Source organism: Bactrocera tryoni, chromosome 1, assembly GCF_016617805.1.
Source record: "Bactrocera tryoni isolate S06 chromosome 1, CSIRO_BtryS06_freeze2, whole genome shotgun sequence".
Taxonomy (NCBI): domain Eukaryota; kingdom Metazoa; phylum Arthropoda; class Insecta; order Diptera; family Tephritidae; genus Bactrocera; species Bactrocera tryoni.
In genome coordinates this window covers 28,632,424-28,650,803 of record NC_052499.1, presented here as the reverse complement: position 1 = coordinate 28,650,803, position 18,380 = coordinate 28,632,424, and the positions used below count along the sequence as shown (strand labels likewise).

Here is an 18,380-nt window from a genome sequence, read left to right as displayed (position 1 = left end):
CTAATGATGCATTCCTTCCCCAATTTTGATTTCATTTCCAAAACATGAACTAATATATTATATGTGTTTCTCTATACCCAGTTGCTGCATTATTACAACAAACGACAATTACAATAAAAAAAAATAAAGATACTACTACTATTTCGTCAAATAACCAATTGAGTTATTGGCCATTGTCTATCATTCGGTGCAGCAACGTCCTGCTGAAAGAGAAGCTAAATAATCATACCAGCGAAAGTAAAAAATAAGTGGTTCTTTATTAATAAAATTGTAAAAAGATCTTCGTATAAACGTTATAATTCTTTGTTCAACGCTAGCCTCCATTAAAAACACATAGTACTTGGTGGCCTATAGTTTTATAAAAAAAAGTTATAAGTGCAAACGCTGTGGCGTTCAAGAAATATCTATATTGGGATATTCTGCCGATATAAATAAAAACTAAATACGAGAATTCGCATTTACGAAGAACGTTAAGTTGTGCGAAAAGAAGACTTATTTGATGTACATTTTCGACTACAATTGTTATTCTTCTTTGTATCGGCGGTAGCTACAAATTAAAGGAACGGGTAAACACACAAAAGGATTATAGTAAATAGAAACGTGTTAAAAACACGCAGCGGCAGCGTCGTAAAGCGTCAAAACAACGGAGGCAACATAGACTTCGGTATACTTCGACTTGTGAATAATGAGCCGCCATGAAGGTAAAGTTTTATGAACTGCGAAAATGAATTTTAATAAAAAAATATTAACACTAAATTACTTTAAATTGTAAATAGGAGTCAGTTGTGATTCTTGTCTCAAAAGCAACTTTAATGGTCGCCGCTACAAATGCTTGATATGCTATGATTATGATTTATGTGCTGATTGCTATGAAGATGGCGTTACATCTACCCGTCATTTGGTCGATCATCCAATGCAATGTATTCTTACGCGTTCCGATATAGAATTGTTTTTCGGTGGCGAGATGCTCAACTCAGAGCAACCACAAAGTTTCACATGCCCCTATTGTAAAAAAATGGGTTTTAGCGATGCTACGTTACTGGAGCACGTTTCGGCCGAGCATACGGAGACCAGCCTTGAGGTGGTGTGTCCAGTATGTGCCGGACTACCGGGAGGCGAACCGAATCTAGTCACAGACGACTTTGCCGGTCATCTAACATTGGAGCATCGAACGGGACCACGGGAACTAATTTCATTTCTAATATCCTTTTTGAATAATACCAAGTTTAAACATAAGACACCATATAAGCTATATTCATACATAGGTTTTTTCTGTTTCTGTTTCTTGTTTTTAATATATCAAATGGGTTTCCTTAATATATATCTTTGAAATATACGATGAGCCATCAGCAATTCGGCATGGTGGTGGCGTACGTCGCATTCCTGGTCGTACTCTTGGAGGTCCTCGTGCACGTCGTTCTAATATGCACTTTAGTTCATCGAGCGGATTATCTGCCCTTTCTCCATCCGGAAGAGAATCAGTAGATCCTATTGCCGAACTACTTTCACAGTTATCGGGCGTGAGAAGAGGTGGACCACAAACGTCTCAGCTGCAACAATTGCAAATGCAAATACAATTGGAACGACAACAAGTGACGGTATCTAATTTTGTGTTTCTTATGTTTATATACAAGTACATATGGTTTAGAACATTATTTAAATGAACCTGTCTACATACATACATACATATGTGTGTATATTCATGCTGCAGTAGAAAATTGCGCAGTTGTACAATTTTCACAGGAGTCAACGCGGTGCACATACATCCGAAAGAATGACGAAATTATTTGTTTATGTTTTTAATTTCATTGAAATGTTTTTGTTTTTTTTTTGTTTGCGCCATCTTTTTATATACTAATTAATGTCATTTCTTTGTTCATTTTTGTTTAGGCAACTCGCCAACAGTTGGAGCGTTTGCCCCGACGGGCTCATCCGATGGTCTCTTCATCGAATTCGAATGCAACCATGCCAGAGGTGATAAGCAGCGGTCCGATATTAAGCGGCAGTGGTTCTGGTGGCAGTGGTGGCAGTGGCGCAAGCGGTTCTGGTAGTCTCAATGGTGGTGGCGGCAGTTCATGTCGCACCAACGAATGGACTGTTAATCCATCACTAGCAGCTCAGCAACAATCGCAGTCAGGTCTGACAGGCAACGCCGGAATCAACAACAGAGAAGTAGGTTTTATATTAACATTACATCCGACAACCGAATATGTATTTCTAATTTATTGTTCTGATCTTTCCGAATAGAGTGGAGGCGGAAGTGGTAATGTAAATGGGAGTAGTGGCAGCAATGCTAACAATATACTCGGCATGTCAATTGCTGGCGGTGCAGTGGGTACGGGTGTTAATAGCGCAAGCAATGGGGCTGACGTTCAATCACAGTTTTTGCTAACAAAATTCATGCAGCCAACATTGAGTGATACAGAATGGGCTGAAATGGAAAGAGAACGATCTGATCGGTATGTATGTAGAAAAGTGTTTTTTATACAAACTTATCATTTGTTAGGAATTGAATTATACATATTTAAACAGATTTCATATCAAAAGCGTTATGGTTTTCTCTTTGAACGCATACATAGCTACCAATGCAAGCAAAAACTAATTTGTAAATATAAAACATATTATTTATTTAAAAAAATCCGGAATTGACAGCTGCTGGAAAGTACCCGATTATTAATGTCTTTTTTAGTTTTATTTATTATATTTTTTGTAAGTTATTTATTTATTTATTAATATTTTTTTTTATATACAAAACTTACAAATAGTTGTGTTAAATGTCGGAGAACCAATATAGAAATACACATAAATATTTTTCAAATTAGAGTCGTCTATAAGTGAAATATCAATGTTCGCGATAATTTTCCGTCAAGTATTCTATTGAAAGTACAATTCTTGATGCCGAGTTCGGCGCGTTTAGATTAAAATACTTAACTAATAATTTACCTTCTTTCTCTTCAATGTAGATCACAATTTGTACAAGCGCTTGTATTGTCGACTCTTTCCTATGACTCACTCGACACCATTGCAATTGGTGGTGGCGAGACGGAGCGCGATAATCGTGGCGAATCGCAGGAAACCAATAGTGATAATGTAAATAACGAGAAAGTCTCAGCAGCGAACACAAAAAGTGATGCTAATGCGAGGGAATCGTTGATGAACAACAACACCGATGCCTCCGCACAAACTACAAACACCAGTGGTAGCAGTAGCGTTAGCGCCGGAACGCCTGGTAGCGGCCGCCAGCAGGTACATCAGCAGCAACAGACCACTCCGGAGGATATTGCCGACGAGTACAAACAACTGCAGCAGCAACAACAGCAGGCACAGCAGCAAACCTACGCATCAAAAAAGAAGTCAACGAGTAACAGCGGTGTGAGTGGCGGCGCTGGGGGAACTGGAGGAAAGCCAACAGCTGACAGAGGCATTGAACGGCGGGGCCGTCCACCACCTCCACCAGTTGGTGGTGGCGCAGCAGCTGCTGGATCACAGCCCCAACAACAACATTCTAGGTAGTGCTATCGTCCTCATCAGCCATGACATGAACATAAACAGCAAATACTAATAAAACTGCAACATAAACAGAAACAAAAGAAACATCAATTAGGAAAACGGCAGCAAAAGTACATCTACAATCACAACAACAGCAATTCCACATTTAGCACATGAACACTGGAGACGAACGATGCCGTCGACAAATGAAAAAACACAACGCTATAAACACAAGTGGGGGCAGTTAAAACCAAAATAAAAGTGCTTTGAAACCGTATGCAACGTGGCTAAAGGCTAAAGGATGATATGATGGACACATATAGAAGCAGCAAATGCAACAAGCAGAGTAAAACATTATAAATATGGTTTATTAAATATATTATAATTATTAAAATTTATATAATTATAAAAAGAAAAACAAAAACAAAGAGAAGGCAACCCAACCAACACACCTATTGTAATGAAATGAACTAATTATAATTTTAAAGAAATTGAATATTTAAAATTAAAGGAAACACTATTAAAATATAAATAACCAAATTATCTGTAGCATGACCAATTTGAATATACACTACACGTTTAAATGAATGTATGGAGACAAAGTATGTTTATGTAAAATGAACGCGCGCAATTATGTAGGTCAAAGGAAGCGTGAGGTGTGTAAAGAGTAGAGTTCAAATTGGTTATTGTGGTTCAATTGTATGCAAAATGCTACGATTTTGATATAAAACATTTTAGTGTGAAATTTCGGAAGGTTTTTAGCGCGTGAATAGGTTTTCAATTATTCTCTATTTATGCAACCTGCGTTCATGTACATACGTCCTATTGCAATATCAATATAATTACATATATTTATTTCGATAACAGTTAGATATTTGTTTTTCGCACAGCTTATTTTGTCATGTGCAAAAATAGTTCGATCTTAAATACGAGAAATATGCCTTCTTCCATTCACCTTTGTTCTAACGACTTTTCATGTGATTTCTCAATTATAAATTATTAGCTAGTAGGGTTAATTTTGTTTATAGATCCATATAAGTGTAATTGAAATACTTTTTATTGGGAGAAATACATATGTCACGTGGTTTTAAAAATCATGCAAATGTCTGTATTGAATTTGGCGCGATCGTAAATATATAGCACATCATCAACCAGCATTATTTCTTGTTATTCTGTTTTTAGATCTGTTAATTGGTAATCAATTTTGGTAATTTGTCAAAGCTTAGGTATTGTTATTAAGGCAACAGATGAGCTAGATGTCTGCTTAAAGTCATCCTCGGTTAATGCTTCAAAAACGCATTTTTGTTAAAAACGTCAGAAATTACTATACGCATACTCGTTAGTGGAAACAAAAAACTTACGGCAGGCGTAAATATGGATGCCAAAATTTCGAAAAGTTAAAAATGATTGTTTTTTGTTTTTATTTTTTTATTCGACGAAACTAAAATTTATTTATATACTATATGTATACGTGGCGAATGCGTAAAAACAACGGGTTTATATAAATTGTATAATTTCAAAGCGTAAAAGATAAAATATTTAATGTCTATAGAAAGTAGATATCATAAGCAAAATATTGAATTGCGGGGATTGGTTAGCGCAACTAATACGCATCTAATGTTTAAAAGAGTCCCTACGAAACTGGTAATGAGTTCTTGAATTTGTGAATGAAACGTTTCAAATGATGATATGATTGTATTGTAAGAATATTTAATAAATTTAAAAGTATTACAAGGTTATTTTAATTTCTTGTGCCTACATAAATCAGTTTTTAAGCAAGTAAGAAAATGAAAAATCGCCAATTTTATTATTTTTAAAAATATTCTTCCCTTAAAATAGTTTTTCGAACACTGAAAGCCAATTGTTTGTTGAAAAAGGCTGTTTGTGAGCCTTACTTTTACCCGGGTATATTAAGTTTGTCAAATTATTTGTAACACGCAGAAGGAAATGTGGGAGACCCAATAAAGTAAATATATAAAAGATCAGCGTGACGAGCTGAGTTGATTTAGCCATGTCCGTCTGTCTGTATATACGCGAAGTAGTCTCTTGGTTTTTGCACACGTCCCTTGCAAAAGCTGCTCATCTGGCGGAATCGGCGGTATTAGACCACTATATCATATAGCTTTTCACGAAAATTGGCACGGCTTATTTGCCAAGGCAACGGTACAATATATGAAGAAAGTAAAACTGACTGATCAAAATCAAGATACAAATTTTTTTACTCTTTTATGCTATTATTAAATGTACCTGTGAAAGATCTTATAGCTTCGCTGCAACCGAAGTTGACGCTTTTCTTATTTATATTAAATGCAAACATCTACAATGACTGACAAATAAATGTTTGTTTACCATTCTTTCAAGTTTAAGCAAAACTCTGTTTTTTTAGCCTGGTCCTTATTAAAACCTTCCAAATGCTTTTTAGGGCTATCCACGTCTTTTTGTCAACTCTAAGTAAAAAATCAGATAAAACAAAGTTTAAACTTTTTCCATCTTTATATATCAACATATACATATTAATATTTTAATTCTTCTCTAATTTTATATATGTATTTTTCAATAAACATAACTCACTTGTCACATTAAAAGCGCAAAATAGTAAAAAGTAGTGTCAACAAATTTTTATCGGAAATTTCGTACTATATTTATTTATTTGTATATTCAATACGCTTCATTTAAAAGGAAATAATATAGGGAGGGATAACTCAAGATGTTATTTTTGCAGCAAGGATCAAGAACAGATAGTTCTCATTGTGTGATTTTGTTATTAATATATTCTAATAACTTAAATTATCATTGATTGTGTTTAGACTGGGCATAGTGGCCAAATCCTCCATATTGACGACAGCCTGATGCAAGCAAAAGTACTCCTCAACAGCTTGTTTAATAAAACGTTCATCTGAAAATTCCGTTATGTGTGTAGCTCTACCAGTGTTTTTCGACAGAAATTTCAATTCATACACAATTGATATCCAAACTCACCTGGGTATTGATTTTCCAAAACTATTGAATGCGCCAAACGTTTTGCCAGTTTTTTAAATAAAAACCGGTTGGATATGAGACCAGCACGCATTGGTTTCATTAAATGTTTCACCATCCATGGCGAGATACGACGAATGCAACTGCATATGAGCACTTCGTTTAGTTCAATCGATGGACTGCACGTCGCGAATTCGTCATCGCTATCGTCACCAAAAATTTTTTGAAATTTCCATTTAATGAGATCATGCCACCGAAAATCTTCTTCAAGTAATCGACTCAATGACTCCGATAAACGACGCCGTTGCATATACAATTCACAAGGCCATAAACTGTGCCGCATATTTGAAACTGGTCGTTCAGTATGACATGGTAAGGATACGTGTTGCTGCGGCGAACTATCCACGTTAATTGGCGATGCTTCATTATCCGAAGGAGAATTTATAGTTTGCTGATGTTCATTAGAATTTTGTTTTAAATCGTGACCTAACGTTGCACTTTTAATCTCTTCCAATACACTGCGTACTTGTGGATCATCCACTTCTGAATTCGAATTGAGACCCAGTAATTCCTCTAACTCTGACTTTTCCTCGCTAAATAGTTGGTCTAATTCCTTAGCGATTTCGTCATCTTGTTCTAGTCCAATGCTATCAGCATTTAATTGCATTGTCGGCGTGCAATTGTTTGTTATAGAACATATACTCATTTCAATCACCTCCTTAAGCTTTGTCGGACTTGTATCATGTGTCATTTTTGAATTGTCTCTAGTCAATTTTAATTTTGAGCCTTCGCCCAAACTCTTCTGATTTTGCTCACGGCCGCTAATGTCAAGTGATATTTTATTATAGCTGCTCTGAGTTGAGCGATGGTTTTTTGAAAGTTTAAGTGGCGTGCGTCGCGATGTTTTTGGTCTGCACATCTTATGTGTGGCAGCCACTTTAGCTACAGTTTCTTGATTGAGACGATTTTGAAACATTTCGATTTTTTGTTCCAACGATAAACCAGAAGGGGTACTACAAATATTGTTCGGAGCTTCTGTTGTTGAACTTTTAGGATCATAATCAAATAAAAACATGCTTTCGTCCGTTTGTGTCGCTTTTGCCTTACGACTGCATAATAGCCAAGTGTCTTCATTTGCATCAATAAATTTTGTTAATTTACCCTCCAAACGATTTTCTTGTGTATTGCGGCGAACTTCAGCTATCTAAAAAGTTAGTTGCGTATATTGATTTAATACAATTTGTCCGCTGATGAACTTACAATCTTTAGCATAGTGCGTTGATAGCGGCGTGCATGCATACAAGACTTTAATGCCCTATCCTCCAGCATACGACAACACTCCTGCAAGGCCGCCTTCTCAATCGGAAGCTCAGAGTTAGAAACCGCATCATACTTTTCAGTTATGTTTGCGCGCCAAGCATGTATATTTTCTATCAGTTGCTTTTCCAAATAATTACAGTAATGCTTACGAACCTTATTAAATTAAGTTTTTAAAAGTGTTAATATGCATATCCTTTTTAAGTATAAAATATAAATATACCATATCTGTCAGACGGATAAATAGTTCGGAGTTGGTGTTCTCGTCGTCATTGCTGTGTCCTTCAGCTTCATTATCATCATAAATGTCTTCTTCCCTGTCGAATCCAATATTATGATTATTGTTCAAATGATTAGCGTTGTAAGATTCCGTACAATTCATTTTAATATTATATTCTAAAATTTTATGCTTCTTTGTTCCATTTGCTTACTTTCCACGTTCGTATCGAATTTATTTTGACAACGAGTAGAAGAGACATAAAAAGGAACTACGATTAAGGAAGTGCGCACACTTCATACATTTGTACATATAAGTACATATGTACATACATCCAAACAAATCATTGGACTTTACTGAATTTTATTTATTTTTTTATTTAATGCAATATATTATGAACCACAATGCTTGTATCAGCCATTTCACGTAGGGGAAGAATTTTTCCTGGTTTACAAAAGAAGAAATTACATTTTACCCAAAACTATTTGCGCTATGTTTAAGAGTTCATATGGGTATTGTTGTTGTATTTACAAGCACATTTCAATATTGAATATCACCCTACTAAGAAATTTGAGAGGTATTATGTGTACGAAGTAATTAAAGGTAAGGAGCTCATAGGCATGGTCTTGCATCAAATTCCTTTAGATTTTACAGTAGAGGAAGACTTCATTAATACATTTCATAAATAACAACAATAATATTTGTATTTACTTTTTTTATTTAAATATTGTTAAGTATATTTCGTTTTAGTATCGCACATTTTTTATTTAAGTTGAAAAAGAAACAACGAAACGATTTATATGATTTTTACAGTTTTTTTTTTTATAAATATACATAGGTATATGTGTTCCTAAATTATTAGTTAAAAATGAAATAAATATTTATAATATTTAATTCGCACGTATACATACAATTTAATACACAAATGAGTAACTGTAGCAACCAATTATTAACGTTTATTTTTTAGCAAGTACAATCTACCATAGATAAATATTTTAATCGCTTTTATTTATGTGTCCTATGAAATCCGCTAAAAAATGTGGATGTTAGTATGTACTCTTTTGAGGATTTGTTTTACGTAATTATTAATATTCTCGTTTTACGAAATCTTTAGCATTATTCATTCCATTACAATAATTGCTCTGCCGATGCACTTAAAATCTATTTTATACAATATTAATAAATGTATTTGCAATTAGTAACTTCGATAATACATTGTAAAGTATGTCAACGCTACCAACATCATTACTATCACTATTTTTTTAATCCTCAATTACATATGTATATTTATTCAAAATTTGTTGCATTTATCAAGCTTTTCGTTTACCCAACTTCATAAGAGAATTTAATCGACGTTCTTATATAAGTATATGTACCTTTTTAAATTTATTAAATGGTTTATTATAACCGAAAATTAAATAATTTAAAATGAACAATGTTTGTTGATACTGTGAATGCATGCATATTTCAAGTTTGTTCTAATGTGTATATTTTCACTTCTTCAACAACATCTTTTATTTTATTTTTTTCTGCATACAATTTCTCACAAGTTATTTATTAAATCTATTTTCATCACTACATACATATAAAAAGATCAGCTAGCATTTACTAATGCTTGTTACTCCGTTCTAAGGTTGACTTAAGTTTCTTAACATATTATACATTCCATAGAGATGCTGACATGTAGAGTTATTATCGCAAGTATGTATAATTTGTTTAAGGTGTGTATAATAATAATATTTTTTTTTAGCAATCATAGCTACGTCTTTTGCTATAACTCAGACACCTATTTATTATAAAAAGCCATACAATAGGAATTTGAAATCTGCACAGACGAAAAGTTTAGTCTAAATCGACAACGCTATCATCAAATCCAAACACGTTGCCCTGTTGTTGCTGGTTTCCAGTTTGACTGCCGGTATTAGTGTTTGTTGGTTGTGGATCATTATTGTCGCTACTATGAGGTTCAACATTTAAGACATCACTTTCCATAACTGTGACGTCTGATTGTGGTACTTCTGTCATACTGTGGTCCATCACACCAACATCGGTGTTTGTCAAAACAACGTCATTTATATTTTCTTCATCGCTTAAAGATTTACGACAGATTGGACATGTACCATGTAGGTCCAACCACGGTACAATGCAATTTTCGTGATATATGTGCAAGCATGGCAGCCTTCGTACTATTTCATTTAAGCGAAAATCTTCCCAGCACACTGAGCACTGTGTTTTGCGTTCTACATCTTCGGAGGTTACATGGACTTTGGGAATTTCATCTATTTTCTCTTTTGGCAAAGGTGGTGGACCGGATGTTTCCATTTGATTAAGTAGTTGAGTAACAATGGTATCAATACCTTCACGACCCCAGGCATAGTCTCCAGGATTTCCCATAAAAAACATTGGTGTAGCTCCAAAGTAACCATCTTCACCTCCGGAGAGAGATTGTAAAACATCAAGAAGCACAGTGTCTAAACTTCCGAGATTGGGTGGATGTACTCGACCTCCCCCAGGACCACCGCTTGCTCCGCTATTATTCCCTGAACTGCTAGCCCCTCCTCCACTTCCCAAAAGCATGCTACTGCGTCTGTTCGCCGGCCCAATTGCAATTTCTATGGGTCCGTTGCGGGACATTAAAAGTGTTTCTATTTCCCCCCGTATTGCATCTAAATCAACCATACGATTTAAGCTAAGTGCATCAGAACTACTATTGCTGGGTCCGTCAGCTAAGCTTGATGCACTGCTGCTGCCACTAGCAGTATTCGGTACTGATGGTAGCTCTTCCACAAATCCACCGGAGCAATGAGGGCAGGTGAAATCTGTATTTGGAATGTTTACTTCCATACTACACACATGGCAATAGAATCGTGTCGGCAGTGGCGCACGTTCATCAATCACAGCTTCGGCCATTCTGGTTTCGTTTGAAGTTTCAGCCAATCCAATTGAAGTAGGTAAGGTGTTTTCTTCAGAGCCGCCTGCAGTATTGCCCGTTGGTATGGAATATGAAGGTGATTTTTTGTTGTTACTAATTTTTACTTATTTAATTTAAATTTTTGAAAATCGAATTATTTGTTTCTCTCTCAATTAAACTATTTATTGGGACCTTGCTTATTTTCTTACGGTATTGAATTCGGTGTGCTCACTTTTAAGTTCCACTAACTTCAAGACAATTTGACAATCAGACAACCGTTGTCCAATTAGTCGAACAATTTTGTTGTTTTTGTGTGTTGAAATTTACCGATTTTTCCTCTTTTCCATACTAAATCTTGATTTATAAATTGTTTAAAATATTACATATGAGGTTTCACGTAATGCAATTGTAGTATTTTTTTGATGCGCAACTTGTAACGATTGATAGATATTTTTAATTTAAGACTTTTATGTTATAAAGCTGAATGAAAGTTCTGCTAAAATAATTCCATTGAGTTCCACTTAGGAAGTGTTCGTAAAGTGTATAATGTCAAAAGCCACTGCTTACTCACCGTTTATCGAAACTCTTTTTAAGAAACTTAACATATTGCATATTTTTCAAATATTTAATCAAAATTTACCAAGCTGTTATTTCTATTTATAATCTAGTCGACCCGTTTTACAATTAATTTAATAAAATCGCTTAAAACATATTTTTTTTTGTTGAATCTGGCACCTCCTTTTAACCTCACTTTATTTTGACGAGTTGAGGCTGTCAGATAGAAACAAAAAGTCATCTTGGTGTTTAGCTCAGTTTAGCTGGTTTTGTGTTGGTCATTGAGAAATATTTCATTCTTCTCCTTGGAATATAATTTAATTTTTATTTATTTGGATTAACTTGAGAAAATACAGCTGCAAAATGTCTATTATGGCTTATAACGGTGGGTGTCTCGTCGCTATGCGCGGGAAGAATTGTGTAGCCATTGCAACTGATCATCGGTTTGGTATACAAGCTCAAACTATTAGCACAGACTTTGAGAAAGTTTTCCAAGTCAATCCCCGTACATTCCTGGGACTTGTTGGTTTGCAGACAGATATACTAACTGTGCATGATCGTATTATGTTTCGCAAAAAATTATATGAAGATCGAGAAAATCGGGAGATGACACCGGAACCTTTTTCTGCTATGATATCTAATTTTTTATACGAGCATCGATTCGGACCATACTTCATTGAACCAGTAATCGCCGGCTTACATCCCAAAACTTTGGAGCCATTTATATGTAACATGGATCTTATTGGATGTCCAAATAAGCCGGATGACTTCGTAGTTGCAGGTACTTGTTCGGAACAACTGTATGGTATGTGTGAAACCTTATGGAAGGAAGATCTAGAGCCGGCAGAATTATCAGAAGTGATATCTCAGGCTATAGTTAGCGCATTTGATCGTGACGCTATTAGCGGCTGGGGTGCGACTGTTTATATTATTGAAAAGGATAAAATTACTAAAAAACAAATCAAAACACGTATGGATTAGAAATATGTTTACCTTTTTATGAAATAAAATGTTTTATGAAATTAAAACAAAAAATAATATCTTTTTAAATATGTATATGTTACATTTTGCATCGATTTGTAAATGTAGATGACAACGGTTTGTTAAATTTCTCCAATTTATGAGTCAAATGGGCTATGCGTTTTCAATAACATTTTATAAATATTGCTTTCTGGAGATGTATATAAAACATACAAAAGTGATTTATCACGTATAAATATGTAAATAGCAAAAAACTGTCTCCAAATTTAGAAATATAGCCAAGTTGGCGACCATCTTTGTTCGTCGACTAAATTTAATTAATGCTGTAAATAGATGTCAATTTAAATCATTATAAAATTTATTAGCAATTGGTTTATATTATTTTTTAACACAATATATCTTATAATTTATATATGTATGGATTAGTCATCTTTCCATTGTACACTTTTTATCGCCATTGCCAGGGCAGCTTCTTTTGTCTTTGCCCCACCTATAAATCCTGTTGAGTGTACAAAAATTAAGTCTGGTATATTCGCTGTCGTTGAAAGCTCTTCATCTCGTAAACCTCGCCAAGGTTGTGGTAAAAATTTTCGCCCCAAAAAACTGCTAGGGGAGACAGGAACGCCAGCAACTCGCCAACTTTGTTCCTTTTCCGAAAAAATTACTAGTTTAGGAATACCCACAACGTTATATTCTTTCTCGAGATCAGATAAATGTGCTTTCCAAGGACAGAAACGTTCCAATATCAAAATTTCACCAGTCTTATAAATAGATTTAGCTTGTTCTAATGCTTTCCGAACATATTCTCGTGCCTTTATCCAAGAGCCGGCCATATCTAAAACATTTTCTACAAACTCTTTTCCAACCAATTCTAGAGCAAGTTCAAAGCGTTTTTGTTCAATTACACATCCCTGTTCGTCTTCCCAAGAGGGATTTAATCTGTGCACGCGTGAAGCGAGGTGTGTTGATATTTTATACAGTGGTTCACCCACATTTTCGTACATTGGAATTCCGTTATCAATAGCGTCCATCTCGCTAATAAAATTACGATATATTTGAATAAAACTCAACTTTAAATTTTCCGGGGATAGTGGAGACTTTTCATATTCTCTTAATATACATTCTATTACCCGTTCGCCATAATGAGCATAAATAAGACCAGCACTACTCAGCCTGTAAAGAAGTATTGTTTTTTTGTTTTGAGTTGTAGGATTAGGAAACTTGCCGCAAAGAATTACCTAATCTTGAACTCGTTCCCAAGTTCCGGTCGCAGGGAACTAAGTGTTTCCGTAAAGCTTCTTTGATGATGATCATACCATTTTTGTTGATGATTGAATTCGGCTCCTACATCAACTATTATATCACATTTGTCACGCAACAATTGTTCGTCTCGGCTCCTAAAAATGCTAGCGTTCTTGTATTCAGGCAGTTGTTTAAGCATAAAACATGCTAACACTTCATCGCAATGAAATGTTCCACTGTGAGTGCCAATTACAGGAACTTCGTTACGAGGGCGCTTAGGTGATTTACAATCAGAGCTCATTCTAAACAAAATGCCTAATGGAGTTCTTTGGATACGATGCTGAAAAACTGTATAATATAACGTATATACGTTGATTTTGTTATTTAAGAATTCGTTTTTAAACTGTGTTTACCTTGATTCCAAGCGCGTTTTGTTGCAAAGGTAATCAACTGGCACGTGAAATGGTTTGCTGTCATTTTAGTCAAATAAGAGTTGCCCTTTCTTATCGCGTATTTCCGAAAATATTGTAGCTAAATTCGGAATTTGTAATATCTTACATTTCTCAAATTTTCTGTATCAATCCATCAATTAAAGGGATGTCCAATAATCGCGATTTTGGTAAAATTATAACACGAATGCAATATTAATGTTCGATGTTCCTAAACCTGGTTTTATACAGTACGATCAAACGTACATGTACATATGTCGGTATGGCCACTTTTAACAATTGCAGGTAATAAAAATTTCCTATAAGAAGGTGAGGTAACTCTAAATGCAAAGTTGCCGGGAGTGAAGCTACAAAAGATTCTTATGTTAACAGAGTATAATTAAAACATATGTTGGGAATCTGGAACGTAAATGATGTGTTGCCATTAATGAGACAATTAAGCATTAATGCTGAATGTTTATACAATTTTAAGTGACGGAAGGATTTAATCAAAAGAGGGAAACAGAGTATTTTTGAAAGCAAACATATATTTCAAGAAAGAACGAATTTCGGAATTTGTAGAAAGAATTTTTTATTCTGTCGAATTTGATTTGATTACATAGAGTAGACTTCAGCGGCAGATACGCTCAGGATGAAAAGAAAACGCGTATTTCAGTCGACGGATGAACGAAAAAGTACAAAATCTTGTGAAAAAGATATTTTTATTGACAGAAGAATTTGGACTAAGGCAGAGACCAGAGCATTTTTGAATGCGTATATTTCTAGAAAGGATGAATTTCGGAATGTACGGCAAAAAAAATTTGCTATGCAGAATGTTTTGTCTGATTTAAAGAGTCAAGGTGTTTTGGTAAGTTTTGACTAAATATTTATTTGAAAATAGCTATCAGATATTTTGTAACAGTTCTATATGTATTTATTTTTTTCCATTGAAGTACCAGACTACAACGGTGGATATGCTCTCAACAAAACTTAGAAACTTGGTTAAAGCATACAGGCAAAGTACTGGCAGCATCAAACGAAAGTTTGCTGTTCCCTGTATAGCTCCGTTTATGGATTTGATGGATGAAATATTTTCCAATAATGCACGTGTATCCAAGACCCGCTCCATTATGTCTGGACAACCGCCTAACAATACCATCTCATTAAATGAAATGGATCAAACAAATTTCCATCTGGGAGCAGAATCGGAAGAAACCCATTTCCGAGAAAAGCAAATTTTTAGTAACAGGAGAATATGGACCAGCGAAGAGATCGAAGCATTTTTAAATGCCTATATTTCCAGGAAGGAGGAATTTCGAAATAAACGTAAAAAGAAGTTTGCAATGCAGAATGTGCTACATGACTTGGAAATACAAGGTGTTTTGGTAAGTTTTAAATGTACACTGAACCATTTTTCTATTTTATTGCAGGGACTTTATTGACTATTTGTTCTTATTGCAGAGCCAGCCTACAACGGTAAAAACACTCTCAACGAAGTTGAAAAATTTGATCAGAGCTTACAAGTATGGTATCGACAATAACAGTCGGACAAATTCTTCTTGTGAAACTCCGTACGCAGCTTGGATGAAAGAAATTTTTGCAGATGATCCAAATATCTCCATAAACATCCCCTGCAATTTGTATGAGCAATCAACGAGTAATACGCCCACAATAACCGAAGAGCAGTTATTATCCAACTGGGGTACAAATGTAGAAATAGACTATCAAAAATTCTCGCGACAGTCCGCTATCTGCAATCGGGATAAATACGGAAACGGGCAAGGGAAGATAACTTCCCCAAAACAATTGGTCACATGTTCTACACCATTACCACAACAACATCGGCCAGCGATGAAGTCAATAGATAAACTACCCGAAAAAACGCAAAGGTTTAATGACAGGAGAATTTGGACTAAGAGGGAGACCAGAGCATTTCTGAAGACATATATTTCGAGAAAGAGAGAATTCAGAAAAGTAAGAAAAAAGAAGTTTGTTATGCAGAATGTACTACAAGACTTGCAAAGAAAAGGCGTTTTGGTATGTTTGAAATATTTACTTGCATCGACCTCGTTGAAATTTACATAATTTTTTATTGGGTTCCATTGCAGAGTCAGAATACAACGGTAGATATGCTCTCAACAAAATTGAAAAACTTGGGGAGAGCATACAAGCAAGCCATCGAAAATAGCAGACGAACGAATACTCCCGTGATAGCTCCGTTTGGGAGTTTGATGGAAGAAATTTATAAAGATTACTCAATCACTTGCAATAATCACACAATATCCAAGAAACATCAAAATATTGTAAAAAAATCACAAACAGCTGACAAGAGAATATGGACTAACGAAGAGACCGAGGCATTTTTACATGCCTACATTTCAAGAAAGGAGGAATTTCGGAATGTGCGTAAAAAGAAATTTGCTATGCAGAATGTTTTGTCTGATTTGGAAAGCCAAGGTGTTTTGGTAAGTTTATTTATTTGAAAACAGGTATCAGATCCCCTTAATAGAATTGTACCTATTACTGCCATTACAGAGCCAGACCACAACAGTGGACATGCTCTCAACAAAATTTAGAAACTTGGTTAAAGCATACAGGATAAGTATTGGCAATACTAAACGAAAGGCTGCCGTTCCCTGTATAGCTCCGTTTACGGATTTGATGGATGAAATATTTTCGAATAATGCTCGTATATCCAAAGCCCACTCCGTTATGTGTGGGCAATCGCCGAACAATACGACCTCATTAAATAAAATTAGCCAAACTTATTTCCGTCTGGCGGCAGGATCAGAAGAGAAACATTGCCAAGATATGCAAATATTTAGTGACAAGCGATTTTGGACTATTGGTGAGACCGAGGCATTCTTATGTGCATATATTTCTAGAAAGGATGAGTTTCTGCATGTTCGTAAAAAGAAGTTTGCAATGCAGAATGTGTTACTTGACTTGGAGAGCCAAGGAGTTTTGGTAATTTTTAAATATGTATACTATTTACATCCAAATAGTTATATACTACCCTAAACTTAATTTGGTATTTGATTTTATTACAGAGACAACCTACAACTGTACATATGCTCCAAACAAAATTGAAAAATTTAGCCAGAACTTACAAGCAAAGCGTCGAGAATAAAGTGCGTGACAGTGATAGTTGTAGTGGGCCATGTGCTGATTTGATGGAGGAAGTATTTGGAGGGAATCAAATTGCCACCAACGAACACATTATTTACTTGTATGGTCAACCATTGAGCAATACATCCATAGTAGATGAGGAGGAGTCATAGGTCAATTGTTTTATATACTCCGTGAAAACAACAACAACATATACAAGACATATAATATTAGAAAAAGAAAAAATAATTAGCTGAAGAACTAGACAAAGTAACGCCACGCTTGAATTATATGTACTTGATGGTTGTTGTTATGTAGTAATTATATCATGTAAGGTTTCAACGTGGTATTTTCCTCATTTACCGTTAAAAATTAAAATTTGGATAATTTTTTTTATTCCCTTTGTAATTCCGAAAATTTTAATTAAAAATAATTTTTAAACTTTTAGTCCTAAATATCGTATTTAAAATTAAAAAAAAATTAATCCCAAATATGGTACTAAAATTAATTGGATTAAAACTTTATTTTTAATTTGAATCCAAACTACTGAATTGAAAAATATTAAGTAATATAATTAGTAATTAAAAAAATATTCCAATTTTTGAATAATTAATTAATTTCTAATTCCAATGTTAGGAATTTTTTATTTAAAAATTAAATTTTTAATCCCGATATTGGGGATATTTTTTTTTAATTTTAAATTTTCTCTTTTTAATCCCAACGCAAACCCGATTCAAAATTCCAATACGAACATCGGAATTAAGAATTGAAATTTGAATTTTGAATCCAATTCTATCCAATCTAATTTTTAGTCAAAAATATTTGAATTAAAAAATTCGCAAAGCTAATTTTAGAAAGCGTCAAATATTTCATTTTTCATAATATATGAAAATTTCACCGAAATTAGGTTACCTAACTAATAGTACTTATGTTTTTATGATTAAGGTGAATACTCTTGATAATATGTACTTTCAATTTAAGTTTTTGGTGTAAACTTCTTTTTTGTTTACATTTAAGTTTTTATTGCCAATTTACCTGATTGTTCTGTGAAAATTGATCTTGATACAGAGTTTTATAAGCGGACAGCTAATTTAACACCAATGAAAATGTACCGCTCAAATTTTGCTAAATTTTCTGCTATTGCTATTAAATTTCT

At 34.4% G+C, this 18,380-nt stretch overlaps 6 protein-coding genes across 6 annotated transcripts; 3 read left to right on the top strand and 3 right to left on the bottom strand.

The window, feature by feature from the left end:
- Positions 1–685: 685 nt before the first annotated feature.
- Positions 686–3,513, top strand: LOC120767031 (E3 ubiquitin-protein ligase Kcmf1). Its single transcript, XM_040092877.1, has 6 exons — positions 686–701; positions 777–1,201; positions 1,338–1,598; positions 1,891–2,172; positions 2,248–2,459; positions 2,964–3,513. Exons 1-6 carry the CDS (start codon positions 686–688, stop codon positions 3,511–3,513), a joined length of 1,746 nt encoding a protein of 581 aa, XP_039948811.1.
- A 2,599-nt stretch (positions 3,514–6,112) lies between these two features.
- On the bottom strand, positions 6,113–8,242 carry LOC120767032. The gene is made up of 4 exons (XM_040092878.1): positions 8,006–8,242; positions 7,726–7,938; positions 6,469–7,669; positions 6,113–6,385 (listed from the first exon to the last, which is right to left on the bottom strand). The coding sequence occupies exons 1-4, from the start codon at positions 8,162–8,164 to the stop codon at positions 6,264–6,266; spliced, it is 1,695 nt and encodes a 564-aa protein (XP_039948812.1). The 5' UTR covers positions 8,165–8,242; the 3' UTR covers positions 6,113–6,263.
- A 687-nt stretch (positions 8,243–8,929) lies between these two features.
- LOC120781666 (E3 ubiquitin-protein ligase Iruka) lies at positions 8,930–11,402 on the bottom strand. Its single transcript, XM_040113891.1, has one exon. The coding sequence runs from the start codon at positions 10,907–10,909 to the stop codon at positions 9,842–9,844; it is 1,068 nt and encodes a 355-aa protein (XP_039969825.1). The 5' UTR covers positions 10,910–11,402; the 3' UTR covers positions 8,930–9,841.
- Positions 11,403–11,690: 288 nt separating this feature from the next.
- Positions 11,691–12,476, top strand: LOC120772673 (proteasome subunit beta type-3). The gene has a single exon (XM_040101414.1). It carries the CDS (start codon positions 11,829–11,831, stop codon positions 12,444–12,446), a length of 618 nt encoding a protein of 205 aa, XP_039957348.1. The 5' UTR covers positions 11,691–11,828; the 3' UTR covers positions 12,447–12,476.
- A 376-nt stretch (positions 12,477–12,852) lies between these two features.
- LOC120772665 (MYG1 protein) lies at positions 12,853–14,285 on the bottom strand. Its single transcript, XM_040101402.1, has 3 exons — positions 14,102–14,285; positions 13,685–14,036; positions 12,853–13,619 (listed from the first exon to the last, which is right to left on the bottom strand). Exons 1-3 carry the CDS (start codon positions 14,163–14,165, stop codon positions 12,869–12,871), a joined length of 1,167 nt encoding a protein of 388 aa, XP_039957336.1. The 5' UTR covers positions 14,166–14,285; the 3' UTR covers positions 12,853–12,868.
- A 171-nt stretch (positions 14,286–14,456) lies between these two features.
- On the top strand, positions 14,457–17,678 carry LOC120772656. The gene is made up of 7 exons (XM_040101391.1): positions 14,457–14,643; positions 14,740–14,984; positions 15,070–15,501; positions 15,578–16,153; positions 16,225–16,581; positions 16,652–17,083; positions 17,167–17,678. The coding sequence occupies exons 2-7, from the start codon at positions 14,769–14,771 to the stop codon at positions 17,395–17,397; spliced, it is 2,244 nt and encodes a 747-aa protein (XP_039957325.1). The 5' UTR covers positions 14,457–14,643; positions 14,740–14,768; the 3' UTR covers positions 17,398–17,678.
- Positions 17,679–18,380: the final 702 nt, after the last annotated feature.